At 49.8% G+C, this 27,540-nt stretch overlaps 1 protein-coding gene across 3 annotated transcripts in view; it reads left to right on the top strand.

Annotated features, from left to right (window-relative positions):
- The window catches only part of LOC115657517 (probable E3 ubiquitin-protein ligase MID2), a 401,900-nt gene extending 391,243 nt beyond the window's left edge, over window positions 1-10,657 (top strand). For all 3 annotated transcript variants that reach the window (XM_030575451.1, XM_030575455.1, XM_030575454.1), the window contains one exon: window positions 7,435-10,657. In XM_030575451.1, coding sequence (XP_030431311.1) covers window positions 7,435-7,837 — 403 coding nt within the window. In that variant the 3' untranslated portion in view covers window positions 7,838-10,657. The remainder of the gene's footprint in view (window positions 1-7,434) is intronic.
- The last annotated feature ends 16,883 nt before the right edge of the window (window positions 10,658-27,540 follow it).

A 27,540-nucleotide genomic window follows, 5' to 3' on the forward strand; every position in this document is an offset into this window, starting at 1 on the left:
GATCCCCCTTCTGCTCTCCAAACCCCTCAATCCCAGCCCAGAGCACCCTCCTGCACCCCAAACCTCTCATCCCCACCAGAGGCACTGACTCTGTGGGTCCTCCAGGGCTGGAGTGCCCACAGGGAAAAATTGCTGGGTGCTCTGCACCCACCGGCAGGCAAGCTCCCTGTCCCGCCTCCCTAGCTCACCTCCGCCTCCTCCTCTGAGCATGCTGCATCCCCGCTTCTTCTCCCAGGCTTGCCACCGTGAAACAGCTGTTTGGCGGCGTAACAAACTGTGGAAGGGAGCTGGGAGGAGCGGGAACATGGTGTGCTCAGGGGAAGAGGTGGGGCTGGGGCATGGATTTGCGGAAGGAGTCCAATAGGGGCAGGAAGGGGGTGGAGTTAAGGCAGAGACTTTGGAGAAGAGGTTGGAATGGGGGTGGGGCAAGGGTTGGAGGGGGCGGGGCAGGGGTGGAGTCGGAGCACCCATCGACACCAGGAGAAGTAGGCACCTATGGTCCCCACCCCAGAGTTCGCACCCCCACTTGGCACCTGCACCCCTTCCCATGCCCCTTCCCCAGCACTATTCCCCCCTCCTGCTCTCTGAACCCCTCAGTCCCAGCCCAGAGCACCCTCCTACACCCCAAACTCCTCATCCCCAGCCCCACCCCCGAGCTGGCACCCCCAACCAGAGCCCTTACCCCCTCCCACACCCCAACCCCAATTTTGTGAGTATTCATGGTCCGCCATACAATTTCTATTCCCCGATGTGGCCCTCAGGCCAAAAAATTTGCCCACCCCTGACCCAGGAAAAGGCAAAAGCTCAAAACTTGTGAAAATTTGAACAGGCTGTTGTGAAACCAGCAAAAGGCTCCTCCTTCACCCCAGGACTAACCCCCTGCCTCATTTCAAGATCCTCCAACAAACCACGTGGGTTATAGATCTCTTCATATCAATTAGAAGAATTTTTATGATGGAAAGTGTTAGGCATCCTCAGTATAGGGCCTGTTGCTGTTCCCCTGTAATGTCCCCAGAACTCACATTGTTACTGAGTGGAGTTTAGGGGAAATGCTCACACTTTCCCACAGCCTTCCTAAAAACAGTAAAACAATAAAACACTCTGTCAGAGGCTGGGTAATTGTGTGGCCAGTATTTATGCTCAGTAGGCCAATCAATCAGTTCTCACAATGCAGGCACCCACTGGTCACTACAGGGCCTGGAAGGCAGTTCACTCATACACAGGACTGCACCAAGGGGCAGATGCTCTAGGGTTTGGGGCTGGTTTGTTTTTGCTTCGTTGGTTTCCTGAAGCACCCAAGATTGCCCAATGGTCTCTAAACTGGTACAAATCCCATGTTCCTGTCACTGGGAGCTGGCATGTTCCCTTCTGCCTTGGCTGATTCCTAATGCATCCACACTCTCTGCTGGAGGCTCTTGGGCCCCTCACAATCTGACAAACCTTCCAAGAGCCCTGATGCCCCCAAATCCTTTCTCCACCCCCTCATGAACGCCAGCATATCCCTCCCACTGCCAAGCCCTCCTTTAAAGTCCCTTTGACTGCCCCCTGAACACCTATTTCCAGATTGTTCCACTGGTGGGTGAATTGTTGAATGGGTTAATCCCACATGTGATCTGAGTGTAGCACATGGGCCACAAGCTGCTGCCACATGTTTCTCTGTGATGAGGTCACCCTCAAAGCTCCCCAGGTGTTAAAACAACACCCTTTCATCAGGAAGCCCCTGCTGCACTCAGATTTGGCTATGAAGAATTGTGGTTTGCTGAACTCTAAGAAAGCCCTGGCAGCCAGATTGCTTGGAAGGCTCTGCTTCTGATCATCACCATGCATGTTGTGTGTTAGCCGTGAGCCATTACAGAAACATCGTCAAGCTGATCCAATTTTTAAAGCTGTTTTGCCTTGGCTGTCACAATGGGCCTAAAATGGAAGGCTTCTGCTGAAAGAGCCTGGCTGTGTCACTTCTAGCCCTCTTCCTTCCTGACAGGGTGAGATTGTGCTAGGAAGAAATAATGTTTTCGTAGCAGCACTGTGGCAGGTTCATTTTCTATAGAATAAAGATGGGTTTATGCTGCTTTTACACTGTTACATGAAAGGCTGTGGCAGCCCATTCTACGTGTCATGAGGCTCAGTGCAGGAGGAAACAGATGGCATGTTGTGAAGCAGCTGGATAGCGTATACACTGAAAACTAACAGTTTCTTTGCTGAAACCACTGTGAAATCTCCAGGGGATAAGAGGATAGGTTCTCTCATGAATCACTAACTGGTTAAAAGCTAGGAAACAAAGGGTAGGAATAAATGCTCAGTTTTCACAATAGAGAAATGTAACTAGCGGGATCCCCCAAGAATCTGTACTGGGACCTTTGCTGTTCAATGTATTTATAAATGCTCTGGAAAAGGGAGTGAATAGAGGGGCAACATTTGTAGATGATATAAAATTACTCAGGATAGTTAAGTCCAAAGCAGACTGTGAAGAGTTACAAAGGGATCTCACAAAACTGGGTGATTGGGCAACAAAATGGCAGATGAAATTCAGTGCTGATAAATGCAAAGTAATGCACATTGGAAAACATAATCCCAACTATGTATATAAAATGTTGGGATCTAAAATTAGCTGTTACCACTCAAGAAAGAGATCTTGGAGTCCTTGTTGGTAGTTCTCTGAAAGCGTCCACTCAATGTGCAGTAGCAGTCAAAAAAGCGAACAAAATGTTAGGAACCACTAGGCAAGGGATAGATGAGAAGATGGAAAATATCATAATTCCTCTATATCAATCCATGCTACGCCCACACCTTGACTACTGTGTGCAGTTCTGGTCACCCTATCTTGAAAAAGATATATTGGAATTGGAAAAGATACAAGGATGGGCAAAAAAATTATTAGCATCATCCATATGAGGAGAGATTAAAGAAATGGGAACTTTTCAGTTTGGAAAAGAGGTGACTAAGAATGGATATGATAGAGGTCTATACAATTGTGACTGGTGTGGAGAAAGTGAAGAGGGCAGTGTTATTTACTCCTTCTAGGGTGACCAGATGTCCTGATTTTATAGGGACAGTCCCACTATTCAGGCCTTTTTCTGATATAGGCACCTATTACCCCACACACTCTGTCCCGATTTTTTACACTTGCTATCTGGTCACCCTAACTCCTTCAGATAACACAAGAACCAGGCATCACTCAATTAAATTAATAGACAGCAGGTTTAAAACACAGAAAAGGAAGTATTTCTTCACACAATACATAGTCAATCTGTGGAACTCTTTACCAGGGGATGTTGTGAATGGTTCAAAAAAGAACTAGATAAGTTTATGGAGGTTAGCCAAGCTATTAGCCGAGATGGTAAGGCATTCAACCCCATGCTCTAGGTGTCCCTAGCCTCTGATTGCCAGAAGCTCAGAGTGGATGGCAAGGGACGGATCACTCAATGGTTTCCCTATTCTGTTCAGTCCCTCTGAAGCACTTGGCATTAGCCACTATTGGAAGACAAGATACTGAGCTAGGTGGCCCATTGGTCTGGCCTGGTATGGCCAGTCTTATGTTTATTCTGAAGAGTGCATTCAGTTCTCTGTATTATTAGTGTGGTGATCATGCCTGGAGTTCCACCCATCTAAGATACAAGGAGAACTCTCACCGTTAAAAATGTACACCTTATTTCTGGTCGGAATTTGTCTAGCTTCAACTTCCAGCCACTGGATCTTATTAGACCTTCCTCGGCTGGATTGAAGAGCCCATTATTAAATATTTGTTCCCCATGTAGATAAATAGAGCCTTATCAAGTCCATCCTTAACCTTCTCTTTGTTAAACTACATAGATTGAGCTCCTTAAGTCTATCTCTATAAGGCAGGTTTTATAACCTTTTACTCATTCTCATGACTCTTCTCTAAACCCTCTCCAATTTTACAACCTGCATCTGATATTGTGGGCCCCAGAACTGTACACAGGATCCCAGCAGCAGTTGCACCAGTCCCAAATACAGAGGTAAAATAGCCGCTCTACTCCTACTCGAGATTCCCATGTTTATGCATCCCAGGGGCTCATTTGCTCTTTTGGCTACAGCATCACACTGCTCGGCGCTCATGTTCCGCTGATTATCCAACACCTTCTCTCCGCCCCCCCAAAAAAATCTTTTTCAGAGTCCCTGCTTCCCAGGATAGCACTTCCCCACCCTGTAGATATGGCCTACATTCTTTGTTCCTAGACAATACATTTACATTTAGCCATATTACAACACACTGTTTGCTTGCATCCAGTTTGCCAAGTGATCCAGATCGCTCTTTATCAGCGACCTGTCCTCTTCATTCTTTATCTCCCCTCTCCCATGAAATTTTGTATCATCTGCAAATTTTATTAGTGAGGATTTTATGTTTTCTTCCAGTTCTTTGATAAATATATTAAATAGCATAAGGCCAAGACCCAAGCCCTGCTGGCCCCCACTGGAAACAGACCCACTCAATGATGATTCCCCTGTTACAATTACATTTTGAGACCTGTCTGTTACATGTGGTAGCAGTGAACAGGGGAGGAGTAAGTTGGAGCTGCTTGGGAGAGTTGTGATTGTGACGTGAGGATTGTGTCTCTGAACCCTTCTCTTCTGCCCTCCCCCCCCCCCCGTGTGTGATGAAAGGAAAGGGGCCCGTGGACTGCGAGGATCCAGTCTGCAGCGGGTCTGTACAGGAATGTGCAGCTTGTGTCAGGAGTAGGCTACTGGGGTGGGATACAAGAGTAGGCTGAATTGAATGATGGGATGGGGAAAGTCCAGGTTTAGGGGTTGCCTGTGTGCAGGTGTGAAGGGGCTGTAGAAGGGTACAAAGTGGTTGTTACATTTGACAGATGTGGTGTTCTGTTGGGGGAGCAGTGTTTGAGCACAGGGTAGGTACAGGTAGTGCCTGGCCATTACTGTGACAAGGCAGAGTGGGAGTGTGTGTGTCAGGGCATCACTCAAAGAGGGCAGAGTTAAGGCTGTGCGGGCATTTACCTTATCTCTGTATTTCCTGGGTTTCAGAGGTTTGAGTTTTGCTGCGCCTGGCGCAAGGTATCACCTGGCAGCCTGAACTCTGCATTAGCGAAGGGTTTTTCCTATTTAGTTTCCTAGTAGTTTAAACAGAGACATGTTTTTTAGTAGGAGCTACTGGTCATTTAGACTGTTGTATTCTCACCTCGTTGTTAAGTTGATATGCTACTGTGCCTAGGTAATAATCAAAAGCCCTAGCTCTGATCTAGTGCTTTTCATCAGTAGATCTCAGAGAACTTTAGAGCATTACCCCCATTTTACAGAAGGGAAATTGAGACATAGAGCAGCAGCTTGCCCAAGGTCACCCAGCCAGTGGCAGAACTAGCAATAGTTCCAGTCCAGTGACCCCTCCACCTGGATACACGGTTGCCTTGTTATTCTTCAGTGCTCCCTCACCTCTTGAATGGTTTGTTATACTGGAATGGTCTGGCTTTGAAAGGTTTGCAGTGTGTAGCTGCTAACAGGGCCCTAGAGAAATCCCATCCATGCTCTATGTCCCAAACCTTGACAGCTTTATGGCAGGCTTGTTACAGTAACTGACTTTTTAGCAGGTGAGAGCAGGCTAGTGTGTCTCCTTCTCCACTCCCTGCCCACCCCTCACCTCCAACACTTATTCCCTCCCCCACCCTTCCCATCCGACTAAGCCATGAACTGGCCCTGCAAAACCCAGGGATATGTCTGAAGTTGCTCCTTGCTGTCTCCTGCCCTGCGCTGCTGTGGACACACGTCTGTCACAGGCCTGGTCTACACTGGGGGGGGTTGTCGATGTAAGATATGCAACTTCAGCTACATGAATAGCGTAGCCGAAGTCGAAGTATCTTAGATCGATTTACGTCTCACCCTCACGGCGTGGGATCGATGTCCACAGCTCCCCCAGTCAACTCTGCTACCGCATTCGCTCTGATGGAGTTCCGGAGTCAACGGGAACACGTTCAGGGATCGATATATCGCGTCTAGATGAGACACGATATATCGATCCCTGAAAAATCGATCACTACCCGCCGATACGGCGGGTACTCTGGACATACCCACAGACTATTACTGGAGGGCCTCATGCTACCAGGTTCTGTAGCCCAAGCTGCACACTGAGCTGGGCCCCTCACTTTCATTCCCCCCCCCACACACGCACACACGTAGCTGGGACTCCTGCCCCTGCTTCAGCCAGAATTCCCCAGCCATGCCCCTAGCCCTCGCACCCAGTCCCCTTCCCCCCACACAGGGGGGATGTGTATTTTAACTATTAATTTTCTGGATTTCAGATGTTTAAATTTGTTGCCTTCATTCCCTGCACCCCAGATCCCAGCACACATGGAGGGTCAGGAAGAGGGACTCAGACATCCCAGGGGGAGCAGGGTCCCCCAGACTTTAAAGCATATAACCAGTAGGGGACTCTGTCCCCTTGCAGAGGCATAGGGCTCCCTCACTCCCATCACATCACAAAGGGGAGAATTCAAGGCTGAAAGCCCCACCCCTAAACCCCCAACTTCCTCTGCTACACCTCATATTCCCCAACCTCTCCTGTCTTCTCCCCTCCTACTTCCCCAATATCTCCCCCCTTATCTGAGCCCCCCAACCTCTAACGCTCCCCACCATCCATTCATCGCACCCCATAATACCCCTATCCCTCACTGCAGACCCAAACCCTTCTTCCCCCTATTACTGCCTACTCTTCTATCCCTGGATACCCTGCCTCTCCCAGTGAGGACTTGCATGCATACTTTCTTTTCAAAAAATAGTTTCAGCACCTTCCGAATAGTCTGCTGTGCTTCGATTCCATTTCCTCAAATCAGAAATTCTCGGTGACAGAGCAATATGACTCCCTTTTTAATTTCAGATTTCTGCTCTGAGTTGTTTGAATTGCCAATGCCTTGGGCGGTGCTCAGATTCAATGACCAAAACACACCCTCAGAGCCGCCCAGGTCTTGCGATGTAGTGGTAGTACTAGTTTTCCAGATGGGTAGCCTTGTTCTCTGCATGTGCTCAGTGTAATACAGTAGGAGCTAGAATGGGCACTTGAGGCTTGTGAAAATTTTAACGAGAGAAGCAAAATCTTTTTGAAATGACACTGTAATTTGATTTCCCCCAAAGAGCCATTGGGTGCCATGCACTCTGTCTTCGAGCATTGCAGACCCTGGTGCAATGAGCTGACCCTTGGTTTGATCTCTATCTGTGAGCAAAAAAAGATTGCCTTTAAGAAAAGCTGGGAGTTTTGTCAGGGGCTGCATCTTGGGAACCCCTTGGTCAACTTTCCTTTGGGCCACTGACCAAACCCCATGTGCCCATAAGGTGCACCAAATTTCAAGGGATTTGGAGTAACCATGTACATTTTAGGGCAAATTTTAAATTGATGGCTGGATGAGCCCTCTGGGACATGGTTTGTGCATTCTGGAGGGTCTAGGTCAGTAACGTGTGTCCCTCTCCTAGGTACGCCATCGGCATCGCCTATAAATCAGCCCCAAAGAATGAGTGGATTGGCAAGAACTCCTCGTCCTGGGTCTTCTCCCGCTGCAGCAGCAACTTTGTGGTGAGACACAACAACAAGGAAATGCTGGTGGATGTTCACCCACAGATGAAGCGCCTGGGCATCCTCTTGGATTATGACAACAACATCCTGTCCTTCTATGACCCGGCCAGTTCTCTCCATCTCCATACGTTCAACGTTTCCTTCATCCTGCCGGTGTGTCCAACGTTTACTATCTGGAACAAATCTTTGATGATCCTGTCAGGTCTGCCTGCTCCAGATTTCATCGATTACCCGGAGCAGCAGGAGTGTAACTGCCGACCGCAGGAGTCCCCGTATGTATCAGGGATGAAAGCCTGCCACTAAGCAGTAGCCAGCCCCTGTCGTGCTCCACAGTGGATCACAGGGAATGTTTGTGGGGGCTTTTGAAAGCTGGATAGGAAAGCAGATCCTGCCACCAGAGAAATAACGCTCAGCAAGTGAGCACCTCCCACAGGAATTTCATTTTTAAGGGAAAAACAAAACTTTAAAAGCGATTGAAATAAACTCTGTGGCTGAACTCTGTGTGTGCGGGAAGGCGGCTTGAGAAACTCTTTTGTAGCGGGATGGTTTTCCTACAGCTGGACTGTCACACGGCTTGGTTGGGTGTGAGCGGAGGGGGATGTGGACAGGGTTTGTTCCGGGGCCCTCTAGGAGTGTGGGCGAGGGAGGGGATCCTGGGCAAAGCAGGATGTTGCCTGGTAGGGGCCAGCTTGAGCACCAACCGACTCCACTGACCATCGCCATTCAGATGGGGGGCTGCAATCGGCTGCATCTCAGGAAGGATCCATCACATAAGCAGCGTGGCTTTCAGTGTCACCCAGACAGGTGGCTGCAGCCAACCATCCAGAGCCATTTAACTGTATGCAGATTGTGAAAGTGGAACCTCCTCTGAAAGAGCCATCCAGCCGCGTCGCCTGTGGGGTGTGGCTAGAGTGTTTAGCTGACAGGGGCACGCGTTTCTTCCCACTCGGGGGGATGCTCAGACCTGAAATCTGGCTCCACCCAGTGCTCCCTTTTCTTCCGTTATATCTGCCTCCTTTGGGAGGCCCTTTGTCATTATACATCAGGGAGGCCCCAGCCAAGCCCAGCTCTGGCTGATATCTATCTGTGCAAAATGGAGCAAGCTGAGGTGTCTGTCCCCTCCAGTGCCCATCTAGGGCCTGTGGAGAGCACAGGCCCCATCATGCAATGCTGCTTCTTGAGGCTGGGCTAGGTCATGCTCCATGGTAGAGATGCGGCTGGCAAAAGGCTGCACTGGTTTAATGTAGGCCATTGGGAGTGGGGAAAGGGCCCAGTGTCACCTGGTGCTGCTGCTGCCGGGCAGGGGGAGTGGAAGCTGGCCAGACAGCACCATCTCCAGAGAAGCAGGAGGGAGCCAGTGGGCCGTGAGGTGTATGACTACTGTAGTGTACAAGGACTGTATCCATTATTTATGCCTCTGCACACAGCCCTGCTCAGAATTCACTTTCTCCTCTATATGTTGTGTTGGTGTGAGGGTTAACTGAGGGCTACAAGGGAGTAAATCCGGAAGACCAAATATGAGCGCTGATAGCAAGCAGGCAGCCTGGCCTGGCAAAGTCCGTCTAGCTCGTTCTCTATCCCATGCTGGCTGGTTCTTGGGGTCACCTCTGGAATCAATGCTGAGCTGTTCCTTTCACTCTGAAGTTAACCCATGGGGCAGAGATCAGAATCCAGCCCCCAGGCCTTTATGTTTGGGTAACTCTGACCCCTGTCATGCAGAGACTTTCCCAAGATTTTTGTTCCCCATGAATCCCAGCTGGTTTGACCCTCCTGGCAGGCACCTTGTGTCATCACTTATGCTACAACCGAGCAAGGGCAAGTTCTGCCAATCCTGAGCTCTTCCCTTCCTGATGCTGGGGGAGCATGTTGCATAGATAGCTGTGAATGACAACAGGAGCTGGGCAGGGGAGGATGGGCCTGCATGTGTCAGAGGAACCGCAGGTCATGAGGAGACAGTGCCCAAAGCACACAGAAAGCTGCCTCATGGGGCCTTTGATCTGATTTGGGAGAGGGATAGGCAATGTCTTAACTTCCATAGGTGCAAAGGGAATGTCATCACCAGCAAGTGCGACTTACGATGTCTCAGTTCCAGCTGCTTCTGCAGCCGTGGGCAGGTCTAGCCTGGGTTTGCAGCCTTCCACACCAGAGCTGGTCCTGCTGCAGACCCTCATTCCATGCTGTGAACATGGCTGTCTGAATATCAGTCTATTGGCTTTTAAAGTCTGGTTCTTTCACACACAGCTAGTGCTGTTCTGCTGGGAACCCAGCATCCAACCAGCTTTTAGAACTGGTGCTAACAAAACCTCCGAACCTTGGGAAGTCTCTCCTTTGGAAGGAGATTTGGCTCTTTTGCCCAGCCAAGCACCAGGCTGGCAGTATTGGCTAGTGCTGGTCCAGGGGCCAGGTTCAGTGTGTTCTTTGGAATGTCCCTTCTGTTAGTCTCTCCTTGGTTTTGTTGCACGGGGCTGTGTGATCCAGGACAGGAGAAGTTGCCCGACTGCCCTTGTGTGGGTTAAAACTCTGCTTAACTTTTCCTTGGAAGAGACCTCTGGAACTTGCTGATCAGAAATCTACCTCACAGCCCAGCCTCCGGGGAGCAGGTGGATTGATTGATCCGGGGGTAGTCTTAGTGCATGGGCTACTTAGTGTTAGGATGGAGTTGGCAGAGCATAGTTCACCTGGCTGGAGGAAGGTTCTTGCCTAGTTTCAGGAGTGGAGGTCAGAGAGAGCCTGGTTTGGCTCAGATGGAGTGAACTGTGACGTGTGCACTGGACCGCTGGCTGCTGTAAAGTCCTGCTGCTAGGCTTTGAGGATGCTGGTTTGGAGCCAGGCAGCCTGTGGACCAAACCCAGCCCCTCTGCATACATCCCAGTATTGCCCCTTGTGACTTGTCTGAGTTCACTTAATGCCTCCTTCCTTCCTGCCGGCCCTCAGCTATCTGAGGTGCCCCGACTCAAACTGATGTGCTCCCATCTTTCGGTTCTCTCTGGCAGCTTTCCCATACATCTCCATTCCTACCTTGCCCTGCAGCTAAGCCCAGAATCATTTTAAGCAGATAAATTGCCATTTGCAGGTTGATGTTTTTCTTTTCCCTTTGTGCTAACCCAGAGTGTTCCCAACGGGGGGGCTGCTTGTGACGGAAGCTGTCTCAAACAGAAGCCTGCACACTGTAGATGGATTTTAACATTTGAAAAACAGGGGCCAAGTTTTTCGGCTGTCTGTCCTCTGCAGATGGAAATGGATCCTCAAAGCTTCCCTGTTGCGTCATGGCCTTTGCCTCCCACTCATTAGCGAGCAATCCCATTGGTGAAAATGCCCAGTGTCATATGAGGCTGTGACAGTTCCAGCCAGTCTGAGCCTATCCAGCCTCTGCTGCCCATGGTTGGAATTAACATAGAAATGCTTTCTTCCTTTTTCTATCATCCTGTCAGAAGCAGGTGGCAGGATTAGAGGGGACCGGTTCAAGTCATTGCAGGAAGTTCATTTGTCATCTGTATTTCTGCCTCATGCAGAGCTCTGTGGCTGCTAGATGTTTTTATCATAGTAAATCCATTGTATCTGATTTGGGATGTGGTGAAAATCTGGTTACAGCAAAACCTGTCATACTTTCTCTTCATATGTAACGTAACTGGAGTTTGGGTTGCTCTTTTTTTTTGTTTTTTTTTTTGTTTTTATTTTTTTGGCAATTTCTTTGTTAATGTGTATATATATAAATATAATATAATATATATATATGTATTAGCCATGTTTGTGTATGGAGGAGCTGCTGCCACATCTGACATTGCACTCATTCTGGTAATCTCATCTTTGCACATTATATCAACCTTAGAGGGACCCTCATTTGAGCTGAAGACACAGAAGTCAGTCATGTTAAAACCAAAAGCCACAGCTTCCAGATCAGGGTTCCACTCCTTATCAGTTTCACATGCAATCTTTTCAAATCACTTTTTCTCTGTCAACTGGGCTCTCTTCTCTCTACTCAAAATCATCTGGAACTCTGAAGCCATATCACAGGCTGTTTTCTGTAGGAGGGAGGAGGGGAAAATGCTGTTATGCTGCTATACGAGCTAGCAACCAAGATGCCTTAACTAATCCAAAGCCCCAGTAGCACATCACAAAGTGAGGTAGCCCTGTTTAGACATTTTAATGAGTGAGACGAAATCATGGCAGTAAATTAGATAATCACAGTGGAGACAGTCACAAGAGTTTGTGTGGGGCAAACGTAAAGTTGAGATTCCAGTGCAGGACGCTGATATTGTATAACCAGAGTCTCCTGTTATAATCCTTCATAACAATCCAAGTGGATCCCTTCCTAGGCACAGGAGAGACCCCAGCTGAGCTGCCGTATTAGAAACCCCCCACAGCCTGGCTATGTAGGGCTGACTGGGCAAAATGGGAGGGGGGAGGAGCTGCTCTTGCAGGAGAGCTCTGTGTTGTCTGTTAGACTTACTCAAGCACCTGCTCTTGTGGGGCAAATCAAACTGTGGCAAGCTGCTGGAGTTTCCAGAACTGTGAGCCCCTGTGTTACCCGCCTCAGCAAATGCGAGTGTTGCTGCTACTAAGCTATGTGTCAGGTCCCTGGCACACCAGCTTGTCTGCCATGGCAGCAAACTCTTCAGGACTCTGCCCGGCCAAACCTGGCCTAGCCAGTAACAATCAGTGAAGCCCAGTTCCTGAGTTCCTCAGAGATGTCGCTATGCAGTGCTCAGCCACTTGGTCTGTAGCACTCACCAAACCTTATCAGATTTGCTGCTCCTTTAAAGAACCCGTACATAGCTGCTTATTAACTTAATGGGAGCTGACAAACCCTCCGCTTCAAACAGAGCACTGAGTGGGTTTATGGTAAAAGTAAAACAAATTTATTACCAAAAGGGTGGAGGGTTAAGAGATACCAAGCTGAAAGACTAAAGATAAAAATAGTTGCAAACAAACAAAAGTAAAACACACTTCTGTGACTAACACTCAGCTTTAGTTGTCGTTCAAGATGGTTTCCCTACGTACAGCAACTTCTCCAGTGAGACTGGCTGGGATCCACCCTGACACAATCAAACTTCTGGTTACTTTGGTCCCTCAGGAGACAGATAACCTAGGGGTTTGCTCCCCCTCTCTGTATAGCCTTGGACATGGGTAAAGTGCCTTTCTCTTGCTGTGTGTGGATGCCATGCCTGTCTGGTGTAGACTCCAGGCTGGTTCCTCCCTCGCTGGTGATTTTCACAGTGCAAATGTTCTCTTCCTGCAACCCGACACAATTGGCAACCCACTGAATTTGGCCACACTTGGGTTAGCCTTTTTCCGTTGCCTAAAAAAAGCCTGTTTCTCAAAGCTCCCCTGACATTTTAGTCACGTATTTCCAGCACATCTGTGAAGTTCCGTGTGGGTTAACCATACTTGCATCACACAGGAATATTAATGATCAGTGAGTTATTAGTTTTCCAGTGGTCTATTACATACCATCTTTTGGGTAAGTCCCATGAGAATCGCGTGTCATCTGGCATTGGGCTGCAGCAGGGGCACAAACACTTAGCTACCCATATATAGTGGTAGGTAACAAACACTTCCATCCTAAAGGAGAGGAGCTCATGCTGTGGCTGGTGCCTTGCTGGAGGGACTGTAGGGAGATGGCTGGTCATACGGGGCTGGCTCTTTCCCCCAGCTGCTCAGTCACATTCAAAGAACGTTCAATATGTGCCCATATAAAATATTCCCATGTGCCTTGTCCCTGCCAGTGATCACTGCTCTGGGGCTGGTGTAGGCTTGTAAAAGTGGAGCGGGGGCGGGGGGGCTCTTGGAAACAACGTCACCATGAGCTGTTTCATGAAAAGGGCTGAGAAAGGCTACCAATGAGCTATGCAGAGAGTCCAAATTATGGCCCTGTGGCCAGCAGGCTTGCATGAGTGGAACAGAGCAGAATGGGGCCACTGAGTGCACGAACGGCACCCACTGCTGCACAAGCAGGTCAGCACAGCTGTGCAGCACAGGGGTGTTTGGCACCCACTGTGTGGCACCAAAGGGGCAGCAAATAGGCAGAGTTTTAGTTATCCAAATTGGCGCACAGCCAGGTAACCAGTATCTGCAGCCCCCTCCTCTCGTGGGAAGTGCCAGGGATTCAGGATCTCCATTGTACATGCCCTCTGACAACCAGAAAAATGGTGCCTGTAATGCCCATGCTTGGGGCCTAGCTCAATACTGACCCTGCTCCCTGCAGCTCACCATGCTTAGCCCATGTGCTGAGAGCTCCCTGCCCCAAGTGGCATGGTCCCTGAGCTCAGCAAGCAGATTGGTGCAGTGCATGCAGACAGCCCAGAAATAGGGGGCCTCAGAGGGTGTCATGCTCCCCCGGGGTGCTCTGTCCCCATTTGAGAAGGTGCAGCATTTGGTGTGCCTGTGCCTAGCTGCTGCTGGTCAGTGTGGAGGGGAGATAGAGTTGTGGACTCATCCCCATACCTCTTTTCAATGGGGGGTTGGCCTAAACTCATAGGGTGCCTGCACTCCCCAGCCATGCTGGCACTACCACAGGACAGGGTCCTATACCTCTCCTTTGGACACATTCTAGGCCTTGCACACTGGCCAAGGTGCCTGGCATTTAAGGTGCCATGAGAAGTGAGTGCAGGAGTCCGCATGAGCATTCAGTGTCTGGAGCTGGATTACAGGTGTGGCACCTGAGCCCGCAGCCGCTTCGCTGGTGCTGCGGGAGGCCAGGGAAGAGGTGCAATCCGGGACATCATGCTCCATGGGACCAGGCTGGCCACTGAAAGCAAGCCTCATCCTCTGAGCATGCAGAACCTAGGGGCTTGGTAGTGCAGGGCTGGCACGGAGTTGTGTTCAGCGTTTACAAAGTAAATGCCTCGAACAATCAAGGGAGCGAGGGAGCCGTCCTGGCAACTTGTAGTTATGAATTGCCTGACAAAGCCTAAAAGCCCTCAGATTTCAGCCCTGGCAGTAGACAAGCTGCTGGCCCATATAGCATGTCACAGCACTTCCTCCTCAGGCCAATCTCACCCAGCTTCCTCATCCACCCTCTGCTCTGACCATGCACATCAGTCTCGGAGTCCCTGTGTGAATTGCTCTGCAGACTTGGCAGCTTCCAGCCACACCACAGCTCAGAGCAAGGGCAGGATGTTGGTTCCAACAGGCATCACCAGCATCCAATCCCGTGATACAGTGGATGTGTTCATGTGCCAGGAGTCAGCTGCCCCAGGCTGACAGACAGTGTTTGGGGGAGCCATGTGGGGACTATTTGAGCATGTGCATCACAGTTTCCCAGTTGGACCCAGCTGTCACTGCAAGGTGCTTTGCATAAGGCTTGTTCCATGCTAGTGTGTGCCTGTCATAGAATATCAGAGTTGGAAGGGACCTCAGGAGGTCATCTACTCCAACCTCCTGCTCAAAGTAGGACCAATCCCCAGACAGATTTTTTACCCCAGTTCCCTAAATGGCCTCCTCAAGGATTGAACTCCCAACCCTGGGTTTAGCAGGCCCATGCTCAAACCACTGAGCTATCCCTCCCCCACACTCTGCGTTGGGGATATGAAAACCCCAAGCAGTTGTTCTCAGCATAAGTACAGCTGGACAGCAAAAAGAACCCAATACCGGCATCAGTGAGTCTCAGCACCCAACTAATCTGGCTTGGGCCACGTTAGCAGCTGCAGATGAGATGCAGGGCATGACTCATACAAACAGGCAGTCCAGAAGGACTTAACTGCACATGCAGAGGTAGGTTGCCAGGCTCATCCATTACACCCTCCTCCTTTGAGACCCTGGCCCACTGCCTGGATAAGCCTGGCCCTGCTGATGGCTTAGGGTTTCCTTTCTATATAGGAACCATCTGGGGCCTAGCCCTGTTCCCATGACTGAGATCAAGAGAAAAGGACCCAGCAATGTCAGTAGAAGCCAGAGCAAAGTTTGAATTTTTTGATGAATCGAGTGAAGACCAGAGCAGAGACTTCACCAGGGGTCCTGTACATCCCAGCTGAGAGCCCTGACTATAGACCTGTTTTGGGGAGGGTCTCGCGTGCTCTCTTCTTTGTCATTAAAACTGCCCAAAGAGTTCAGTTTTGTCCCACTGGAGACTGTGAAAATGTTTGAAATCTCCAAGATTTTCATAGTATGGAAAAGCAGCTCCAGCTGTCCTCTCTTATCAAACCGTGCCGCCTGCGTGAGAGAGAAACCTGGCCCCAGCTGCCGCTCAGTGAAATCATAGGCACAGAGGCACTAATTCCAGGCCTGAGTCAGAGAACTCCTAAATTGGAGTTGGGCATCTGTCAGTAAATGGCAATGTGTAAAACACATGATGCTCCTGTCCTGGGCTGTTGTTACCATGGCTGCTCTGGGGGAGGGGGAGGGGCAGGGGAGGTGTAATTAAACGGGGGACATGGCTAAAACTGAAATACCGGAACAATATACAAAACAACCTGGGAGTGCAAAATCTGTCTGCCTGCCTTTAATGAGTTCAGTCACTGCAGCCGTCGCACCAGAACATAAGACAAGCACTGATCAGACCAAGGGGTATAATCCACATGTTGGGTTTTGTACCAGGAATAAAACAGTGCAGGGAATTGTCCTTGAAAAACAGACCCTGCCTCAGAGTCCTCATACTGTAGTGAGGGGGCATCCCCGCCCTCTGAGACTGACTGGGAGGGTTTGGCGGGCAGAGCCAGGACACCCCCAGGAAAGCAGAGGGGTGGGACAGGAAGTATAAAAGTCAGGCACAGCTGATCAGTCAGGCCGGAGCTGCCAAAGGTGACAGATGCCTCCCGCTCACCATTGGGGCTGGAGCCCAAAGAGGACACCTGCAGTGCTGAGGACTGGCCGGAGCTGCCTGAACTGCCTGCCACCAGAGAAGCCAAGTAACTGCTGGGACTGCTGCTAGCAGTGTACCCCAAGAAGACGGAGGACAAACCTGAGATACAGGCACATCCTGAGGGGCAGCATAGGAAGTAGCCCGGGGATACCAGATGATAGTCTGGTTGTGTTGTTGCCTGAATATAGGTCAGCGTGTTTTGGGCAGATCCCTGCTGAGCCAGTGGTGGAACACTCCACCACCGTTTGGGCCTTGGTCCGGGACCCAGTGGAGTAGGTTGGGCCCAGGTCCCCCTACCTTCTGCTGCCAACCCCACCCCTTAGGCCAGGAGGCCTGCATTTGTCTGCCATCAGGACTTCGATAACTCAGACATAGGTTAGGGGTTTGTTGCAGGAGTGGGTGGGTGAGATTCTGTGGCCTGCGTTGTGCAGGAGGTCAGACTAGATGATCATAATGGTCCCTTCTGACCTTAAAGTCTATGAGTCTATGAGTTTAGCAATGGAAGAGACATGACAGTTTCCATCCCCCAGGGGACAATACAAGATGGCTGCATTTACTAGCATTTAATCCAGCCCAGTTGTACACATGCCAAACATGGTGACCTCTGGCATCTCCCTTAGGACTGGGCGCGCCAGCAAGTCCATCTCGCCACCAGCAAGTATGGCCTGATTACACTTTACATTTGCCACTTTCCCTTTGTAAATGTCATCCCAGTTTTCCTAGTTATGCCCCTTTGTACTGCCTGAGCTAATTCCTCTCCTTCCCCTGGAGCTTGCATGACTCAAATGGCTGTGGCAGCTTATCATGTCAGTCTGCCTAAGTCATTGCATGACCAAGTGATATACAGTCAGTTCCTTAAAACTCTCTTTGGGTACGTCTACACTACAGGATTATTCCAATTTTACAGAAACCGGTTTTGTAAAACAGATTGTATAAAGTCGAGTGCACGCGGCCACACAAAGCACAATAATTCGGTGGTGTGTGTTCATGTACCGAGGCTAGCATTGATTTCTGGAGCGTTGCACTGTGGGTAGCTATCCTGTAGCTATCCCATAATTCCTGCAGTCTCCCCCACCCATTGGAATTCTGGGTTGAGATCCCAATGCATGATGATGCAAAACAGTGTCGCGGGTGGTTCTGGGTAAATGTCATCACTCTTTCCTTCCTCCGTGAAAGCAACAGCAGACAATCATTTTGCACCCTTTTTCCCTGGATTGCACTGGCAGATGCCATAGCATGGCAACCATGGAGCCCGTTTTGCCTTTTGTCACTGTCACTGTATGTGTACTGGATGCCGCTGACAGAGGCAGTACTGCAGCGCTACACAGCAGCATTCATTTGGCTTTGCAAAGTAGCAGAGATGGTTGTGCTGTACTGTCTGCTGTGCCCTTGTAAATGGGTAATGAGATGACAGTTATCAGTCATTCTATACTATCTGTTGCTGTCAGGGGTGCTCCTGGTTGGCCTTTGCTGAGGCCAGGGGGTGAGGCACAAAGAGGAAAAGGAGAATGACCCAGGGGGTTGTTCCATTCTTTATGTTGTATCTAAAAATAGAGTCAGTCCTGCCTAGAATATGGGGCAAGTGTACTAGAGAGCCAGTGTATCAGAGAACCAGAAAGCACAGTCACTCTGTATCAGATCCTGCAGAAATGATGAGCTGCATGCCATTCTAGGGGGTGTCCCTGCAACAACCCCACCTGTTGCTTCTCTCCTCCCCCAACCTTTCTGGGCTACCATTGCAGGGTCCACCCATTTGTGTGATGAAGTAATAAAGAATGCAGGAATAACACTGACTTTTTGGTGAGATAAAATGAGGGGGAGGCAGCCTCCAGCTGCTATGATAGTCCAGGCAAGACATAAAACGGTGGAGGGGAGAGGAGCGCAGCATCCCACTGCTATGATGGTCTAGGCAGTACAGAATCTTTTCTTCAGATATGAAACAGGGGAGGCTGATGGAGTTCAGTCCCCAGTTGCTATGATGACAACAGTCACCAGCTGTTTTGTACCATCTGCCAGGAATAATCAGGAATCATTCCTATTTTTACCCAGGCACCCCCAACTGACCTCACCTGAGGTTAACCAGGAGCACTCATAGGCTGATGATGAGAACAGCTACCAGTCCTACTGCACTGTACTGTCTGCCACCGGGAAAAGGAGGGAAGAAGATGCTGCTGTTCAGTGCCTCAGCACCGTGTCTACCAGCAGCATGCAGTAGACATACGGTGACTTTGAAAAAAGTCAAGAAATGATTTTTTTCCCATTTCTTTCACGGGAGGGGGAGTAAATTGACGAGATATACCCTGAACCACCCCAGACAATGTGTTTGACCCTACAGGCATTGGGAGCTCAGCCAAGAATGCAAATACTTTTCGGAGTCTGCGGGGACTGTGGGATAGCTGGAGTCCTCAGTCCCCCCTCCCTTCCTCCATGAGTGTCCATTTGATTCTTTGGCTTTCCATTATGCTTGTCACACAGCACTGTGCTGTGGACTCTGTATCATAGCCTGGAGATTTTTTTCAAATGCTTTGGCATTTCGTCTTCTGTAATGGAGCTCTGATAGAACAGATTTGTCTCCCCATACAGCAAGCAGATCCAGTATCTCCCGTACGGTCCATGCTGGAGCTCTTTTTGAATTTGGGACTGCATCTCCACCTGTGCTGATCTGAGCTCCACGCTGGGCAAACAGGAAATGTAATTCAAAAGTTCATGGGGCTTTTCCTGTCTACCTGGCTAGTGCATCCAAGTTCAGATTGCTTTCCAGAGCGGTCACAGTGGTGCACTGTGGGATACCGCCTGGAGGCCAATACTGTCGATTTGCGGCCACACTAACCTTAAGCCGATATGGTAATACTGATTTCAGCGCGACTCCTTTTGTTGTGGAGGAGTACAGAAACCGGTTTAAAGAGCCATTTATATCGATATAAAGGGCCTCGTTGTGTGGACGGATGCAGCATTAAATCTGTTTAACGCTGCTAAAATCAGTATAAACACATAGTGTAGACCAGGCCTAAGTAAAACAAGTCTGCCAGGCCTTGGGCATGGCTGCTGCTCTTCCCCAAACCTCAGACAGTGTTTTCTTGACAGTGGTGTTCAGAGCCCAGTGCAGTGGCCCAGGTGCAGCTTTACAGACCTAGGTGGCGAGGGCTGACTACCTCCCTGCTCCAGGATGAGAACGTACCTTTGTATAGGCCAGTGGTTCCCAAACTTCTGTACTGTTGACCCCTTTCACATAGAAAGTCTCTTGAGTAGGACCCCTCCATATAAAATTTAAAAAATACTTTTTATGTATTTAACACCATTATAAATGCTGGATGCAAAGCAGGTTTTGGGATGGAGGCTGACAGCGCACAACCTCTCATGTAAGAACCTTTTGACCCTTTGAGAGATCCGGAGCCCCAGTTTTCAAACCCTTAATATAGACTATGCAACATTCCATGGGCTGTTTGTGCTGTCATGTGGCCTTATAAATGCCTGCCTACTTTACGCTCCTTTGGCATCTCTGCTTTTGCAAGTTGTCCCTGCCGTGAAGGCTCTTTTAGAATCTTTCACCCACTTGCACTGATGTTAATTTTCTGCTCCTGTAGCTAATCTCTCATAGCCCTTTGGCTTTGCTTCTAAATCTAGATTTAAAATTTGCCCGTGATGGCGAATCCACCACAACACTTGGTAAGTTGTCCCAGTGGTTAATTAGCCTCAGTGTTAAAAATGTACACCTAATTTCCCATCTGAATTGGTCTAGCTTCAACTTCCAGCCATTGGATCATGTGAGACCTTTCTCTGCTAGACTGAAGGGCCAATTATTAAATATTTGTTCCCCATGTAGGTACTTATAGCCTGGGATCAAGTCACCCCTTACATCCTCAGTCTGGAGCATGAGGAGAGCAACTGTGCAGCTGTGGCCCACTGGACACCAATTGTTGGAAAGCTCTGAGCTCAGGAGAATGGTGCGCATGCATGCCCATGTGTGGAATACAGCTAGCAACCCCACAGATCAAAGAACTTTCACTTACAGGAGAGTAACGGCCATATATTGAACCCAGCCTGTGTTGCTGCTGACACCACCTGGCAAATGGGTTACAATAGCAAAGAAACACTAGGGGACTAACCGGGGGCCATGCTACTTGCTATACCTTTAGCTGAATTTCAAGTGTACTTAGCCATCTAATTGCAGAGCACAGGCAATGTATTTACACCTTCAGCATGTAATTTCTTGAAAGCCACTCTGTCCAGCTGTAAGGCTTCCTGCTGCATTACCCACAGAGTAGAATAAAGCCTAACTGATGGTATGCTTGGAACTACATCCTTCGTGTGATGGAGGAGCGAATAGCAGGAAGAATGGAGGGGAGAGGGGGTGTCCTGGCTCCAGCTTGGCTTTGCTGAGGCTTAATGCACCACTGGGAGGCGTTCAGGTAGAGGGTGATGAGTGCAGTGTAAAAGCCTGTCTACAATCGACCAGACCGAGGCACTGGCATTTGGGAGGGCAGCCATGTGTGTTTATTCAGAGGGGGGGATTTCTCTCAGGACCAGAATAGGAGCAAAACTAATGTTGCTGACTTTTCACTAGTGACAGTTAAGCCATTTGGGGTGAAGTGAGACACCCCTCTCCCAGCTCCACTGTGCGGCTGGTCCCAGCACGGAGCTGGGGGAGGTGCACTTTGCTCCTTACTGGCCAGGGTCGCTTTGCTGTCCCTCCACCTCAGGCTGGGAGAGGCACGGAGGGGCTGAAATGCTGCCCCGGTGGCTCATCTTGGTGCCATTGCCAGTGTGACTGGAAAAGAAGAGCTGCCACTGAGAGCTCCAGGTCCTGTCCTGCAGGTGCCCGGGGCTCAGAGGGCTGGAACACGGGCTGAACTCAGCAAAGGTTTGGGGGGTTCCAGCCAGTGAGCTTGAAGACTGCCCGCCTCAGCAGTGGCCACCCAGGGATAGCTATAGGAGCATGGTGAAAATGCTGCTGGCAGAGGCTGTGCTGGGGCTGCCTGTGAGCACCCACTGCAGTGACAGGTCCACCCAAGGGCATACAGCATGCATTGCCTTCTCACCCAGCCAATCAGTTCACTGGAATTGTGGGGATGGGTCTATGGCATTCCCCTCCCCTCCCCTCCCCCCTTTCAACTAGCCAGCAGTGGTTGTAAAGCAATGATGGGAAACTCCTTGCTTCTTCTCTGCACCACCTCCCGTCCCAGGCTCACTGAAATCCAGGGTGGGTATTTGATCCCTGAATTGCTTCTGAGTGCTGCCCTTTGGTTACGGATAGAGCCATATCCCCCAGGGGCACACACCTGGGTTACATGCACAGTGGTGCAGCGAGAGGTCAGCACTTGGAGCAGCAGCTACTGTGCAAAGGATTTGCCTAGGATGTGGAGGGGTGTGTGTGCGTGTGACACCAAGCCTCCGAGATCCATGACTGCTGCAGGAGCTTTGCCATGGGCACCAGCTAGAGTCACACAAAATGGGGGTGTCTATGATGAGCCTGAAGCCCATAAAACTGGATACTTGGCACAGGAATAGCGGAATCTCCTGTGTCTGAACTGTGGTACCGCCCACTTGTGCAACTCCTTCACCCCAAGGCCCCATCCCTATGCCACCTCTTCCCCTAAGACCTCACCTCCCACTCGGTTCTCTCTGCCCCCTTCCCCATCACTCAACCTATGGCCAATAAAAAGTGATGGGACCATGGCCCCCAACCCCTCCTGTTCCAACACCCCTGACCTAGCATTGAGTCTTGAGCTCCCTAATGGCTTTCCTACATCAGCTGCCTCTACAAAGGAATGATCCTGGAAAAACCTTGGCAGGTGCCAACCCTTGCTCCAGCAGTTGTGTATCTCTAAATGGTAGGTGTGACCCAGGGTGCCTGGAGGCAGCCCTCACTGAAAATGCCAAGGTCAAGGCAGGCTACATAAGGAGAGCAGATACTCCCAAAACGGGTGGTTAACACTGTAATTCAGGGGTCGGCAACCTTCCAGAAGTGCTGTGCTGAATCTTCGTTCATTCACTCTAATTTAAGGTTTCGCGTGCCAGTAATATATTTTAACGTTTTTAGAAGGTCTCTTTCTATAAGTCTATAATATATAACTAAACTATTGTTGTATATAAAGTAAATAAGGTTTTTAAAAAGTTTAAGTTTCACTGAAAATTAAACTAAAATGCAGAGTCCCCGGCTAGGTGGCCAGGACCCAGGCAGTGTGAGTGCCACTGAAAATCAGTTTTTGACCACAAAGGACCAACCACATTGCCAGGTCGATCTTATGTGGCAAGGCACCTTCTCAGTTTCACCAGCCTCAGCTGTTTTTAGCCTTGGTAAGACAGGCTAGGGGTAAAACAGTCCCTCTTGGCCAGGGCCGGTACAAGAATGTTTTGCACTCTAGGCAAAACTTCCACCTTATGCCTTCCCCCCTCCGCCCTGAGGTGCCCCCCCCGCAGCAGTTCCCCCACCCCAGCTCACCCCTGCTCCGCGCATGAGCACCCCAAGCACGCCATTGCTGCTTCACTTCTCCCACCTCCCAGGCTTGCGGTGCCAGTCAGCTTAGGCGCCGCAAGCCTGGGAGGCGGGAGAAGTGAAGCGGCCAAGGCATGCTCGGGGAGGAGGCGGGGCAGGGGTGAGCTGAGGTGAGGAGTTCCCTTACATGCCGCCCTCCTGCCCCCTTACTGGCTACAGGCTACCCTACCCGCACTCCCCTGCCCAGCTCCCTCTGCCTAAATGCCGGTGGTGACTGGGTCGGCCGAAGATCCGGCCACTACAGTCACTGCCGAAGAAAATGGCACCCCCCAAATGCCAGTGACCTAGGCGACTGCCAAGGTCTCCTAAATGGTTGCACTGGCCCTGCTCTTGGCTGCTCAGGGGCAGTTCGTAATTCTCACAGCCAGAGTTTTGGGCTTGTTTTTTTCCCTTATGAGAGAGAATGCAGCCTCCCCTTGCTGCTACTCACCTATTGGTAGCTTGACTCCTTCTCTACCCCCCAACAGTGGATAGTTTAAAAAGGTATTAGGCCGCCCTTATTTGGAATCAGCTGATCCTAACTGATCTCTGGTAACCCCTTCTCAGCTGAACCTGATTGACCTGTAGTCACCCCTCCCTAGTTGATGGGGGTGGGGGGCTTTTAACTTTCTGGGACTGTTTTCTACTCCCTCCCCCTTGCAGCCGTTTGTCCTGAGTTTATCACATATACCCCTTCCCACTCCCCACTCAACACTATGTGGTTGGGCTACTTGGGTCAGCAAACAGTGCACCCTCAAAAGGCTATCAACATTGCCATGCTTGATTCTAGACCTATGTTGTACTCTGAAATGGGAAAGTTGTAGTGATAGGAATCATCCTTGTTACTCCTGTGTTTCTTTCTTTGTTTTGGTGCATACACCTCAGAGGGGCATGGTCTGTGACGAGGGTAAACCTCCATCTGAGTAGGTAGTAGCGTAGGTTTTCTACGTCCCACTTTACCACCAGGCATTCCTTCTCTACTATGGCATATTTTCGTTCTCTGGGCAGGAGTTTCCTACTGAGGAACAGAACTGGGTGTTCTTCTTCTCCGACCATTTGTGAAAGAACTGCTCCCAACCCAATGTCAGAGGTACCGGTTTGTAAGATCGGTTTGTAACTCCTTCTCAAAGTCTGGAGCTACCAGAGGGTGGTCCACAGATCCACAGTGCAGAGGGTGGTCCACAGATCTGCAAAAGCCTCCTCGGCTACGCTAGTCCATCTTACTATATCTGGGCCATGGGTTTTTGTTAGGTCTGTTAATAGGCATGCCCTGGTAGCAAAGTAGGGGATGAACCACCTATAATATCCAGCTAGTCCCAGGAATGCTCTGACCTGCTTCTTCTGGACTGGTCGGAGCCAATTCTGTATTGCCTCTAACTTATTCAGCTGGGGCTTCACCATGGCCCTCCCCATGATATACCTGAGGTATTTGGCTTCTGCTAGCCCAATCACGCATTTGGAGGGATTTGCAGTCAGTCCCGCCTTCCTCAGGGTGTCCAGGACTGCTTCCACCTTCTCCAAGTGTGTCTCCCAGACTGGGCTATGTATAATGACGTTGTCGAGATAGGCGGCTGCATACTTGCCATGTAGATGGCAACAGCTTATCCATGAGACATTGGAAAGTTGTGGGAGCCCCATGTAAACCAGAAGGAAGGAAAGTGTACTCATACAGTCCCTCTGGTGTTGAAAAGGCCATCTTCTCTTTGTCAGCCTTGGCAGGGGGATTCACCAATAAGGGAGCACAAAAATTGTGCTTTTCCAAATCTGTCAATTAGCTCATCTATCCTGGGTATAGGGTACACATCAAATTGGGAAACTTCATTCAGTTTCTGGAAGTTGGTGCAGAACCTCATACTGCCATCGGGCTTAGGTCCTAGGAAACTGGACTGGACCATTGACTATGAGACTCTTCAATGACGCCTAACTTCAGCATTTTCCTGACTTCTGTCTTGATCTCTTCTCTTTTCACCTCCAGGATCTGGTATGGCTTGACATTCACCTTCACTCCAGGATCTGTGCGGATGTAATGGTGAACCTCGGTAGTCCTGCCTGGCTTTTCCGAGGATATGTCCTGGTTGTGTTTGATCATGTTGATCACTTCAGTTCATTGGTCAGGGTCAATTCCATGAATATTCCCACTTGGCCATGCCGGTTGCTTTTGGGGGGTGGCGACCCTAGAATGACCTCATGAGCTTCTCTGTCTTGCCAAGTTTTCAACAGGTTTATATGATAGATCTGTTCCAGGCTGTCGGACCTTATAGTCGACCTCTCCAATGACTTCTATTATCTCATATGGCCCCTGCCACCTGGCCAGGAGCTTGCTCTCCACTGTAGGTACGAGCACCATTACCTGATCTCCCACCTGGAATTTTTGGATTGTCGCTTGGTGATTGTAATATGGCTGTTGGGTCCCTTGCACCCTCTCCATGTGTTCCCATACTAAGGGGCTTGGGCTATTCTGTCTTTCATCTGCAGCACATGCTCAATGATGTTTCTCCCTTGGTTCAGCTGTTCTTCCCAACCTTCTTTGGCAATGTCCAGTATGCCATGGGGTTGGCAACCATATAACAGCTCGAATGGGGAAAACCCAGTTGGGAACCTTCCTTATAGCAAACCTTAGGTACAGCAACAGGGCGTCCCAGTTCTTCCCATCCCGGCTCACCACCTTCTGCATCATGTTCTTTAATGTTCTATTAAAACGTTTGACGAGGCCATCAGTCTGCGGATGATAGACTAATGTTCTTATGGTCCGTATGTGGAGCATTGCACACAAATCTCTCAATAATTTAGAACAAAGGGAGTTCCTTGATCCATCAGGATCTCTTTGGATATCCCTACTCTAGAGAAAATTTGGATTAATTCCTTAACCTCTAGTCTTGGACAGGGTGTTTCATAGGGGTATGGCCTCAGGGTATCGGGTGGTGTAATCTAGCACAAACCGTATGTGCTGATGGCCCCAGGCTGACTTCTCCAGTGGGCCTACTAGGTCCATAGCTATCCACTCAAATGGGACATAAATAGTCGGCAGAGGTACCAAAGGGGCCCTTAAGTGTAGTTGGCATTCAGAACAGGAGGCACAATATCATCAGACCGCTGCATAAACTCTGGGCTAAAACAACCTCTGTAGAATTCAGTCAAGGGTTTTTTCTACTCCTAGATGCCCCCTGAACAGATGGATGTGGGCTAGAAACCCTCTGATGCATCTGCAGTACTAAGAACTGTTCCACGACTTGTTCTTGGATCCGGACTATTCTGCATAGCAGATCCCTCTTTATGATATAATATGGCCCTGGGTCCTTGGATCTCCCTTCCACAGAGACTCCATTCACCTCAACTACTTCTTTGTGAATTTTGTTATATATTGGCTGATTGGCCTGATCCTGTCCAAAATTCTCCAGCGAGGGTTCAATTTGCCCAAACTCAGGAGGATCTATTTCCATCTCCCTCTCAGGGGTGGGGGGTCCCCAGGGAACTGGGTCCAGCTTCTGGTTCATTGACCCCCTACATAGTCCCCTTGTCAGTGGGGCCAACTGTCTCCCCTACGAATGTAGGCTTTTGGTTCTGGGCCAAGATTCTCGTTTCCCTTCTCTTACCTGCCCTCCTTTCTTGCCGGGTCTCCCTGGGCTTCCCAGGGGAAGAGAACAAATCATGGGCAAATTCATGGAAGATTGGGAGGGTGCTAAATATCGGGGTCATCCCATTGCTGTTGGGATTATTACCTTCTTCTGATTCCCCTCTGGGGAATAGGCTGCCAAACCCTTGGAAGTCTGGTCTTATGAGGGCTAGATATGGTAGCTTTGGGACCACTCTCACTGTCACTTTAGTGGGGTTTCCCAGGACTTCTATTCTTTCTGGGACAGTTGGGTAGTAGTTGACATTCCCATGTACACAGGATATTTATGTGCATTTTGCCTGGGATAGTTGGTCTTGCCCAATAGTTTTCCCAAGACCAGCGTGAATGCACTTCCCGAGTCCACTAACGTGGTGGTCTCTATGCCATTCATTTTAACTGGTCTAGTATACCTATGGGGGACCATCACAACCCCTACTAGATTTATTGGGTCACATGGTCCTCCTAGATCTCCCAGGTCGCATTGCATGGGCTCTTCTAGGTTCGGGCATTGGGCAGCTATATGCCCTGTTTCCCCACATGCATAACATCTGTACCCTGCCTGGGGCAGCCCCCTATTTTTTGGGCTGTTGGGCCTTACCCCCTGAGTCTTTCTCCCTCAGTCCCCAAGTCGCTCCATGATCTCTGGTTGCTCTTCAGCCTCCTTCCTCCCCTCCATAGTTCTGCCCGGGGCTACGGCAACTCAGGCCCTCAGCACAGAGATTTACCTCCTATTCTGGTGCATTCCTTTTCCAGTGGTTCAAGGAAGTTCTTGGGCTGCGAGGTGTCTCTCTGCAAGGGTAACTAGCTCGTCACAGGAGGAGGGATCATTTTGACTGACCCATCCTCGTATGTCTGGTGTTAGCCCTCTCATGTACCTGTCCAAAACTATGATTTCCTCAATTTTCTCTGAGCCATGGGTCTTGGGGCGCAGCTACTTCTGAGCTAAGTGGATTGGATCAAACAGCTGGGACCTCAGCATTTTTCTGTTTTGGTATTTCCACTTGTGGAACCTCTGGGTTCTTATAGCTGTTGTCACGTCAGACCTTGCCAGGATCTCCGCCTTCAGCTGGGGGTAGCTGCTTCTGTTGTCATGTCAAAAGATGCCTTCTGGACCTCCC

The sequence above is a fragment of the Gopherus evgoodei genome, chromosome 9 (assembly GCF_007399415.2).
Source record: "Gopherus evgoodei ecotype Sinaloan lineage chromosome 9, rGopEvg1_v1.p, whole genome shotgun sequence".
Classification (NCBI taxonomy): domain Eukaryota; kingdom Metazoa; phylum Chordata; order Testudines; family Testudinidae; genus Gopherus; species Gopherus evgoodei.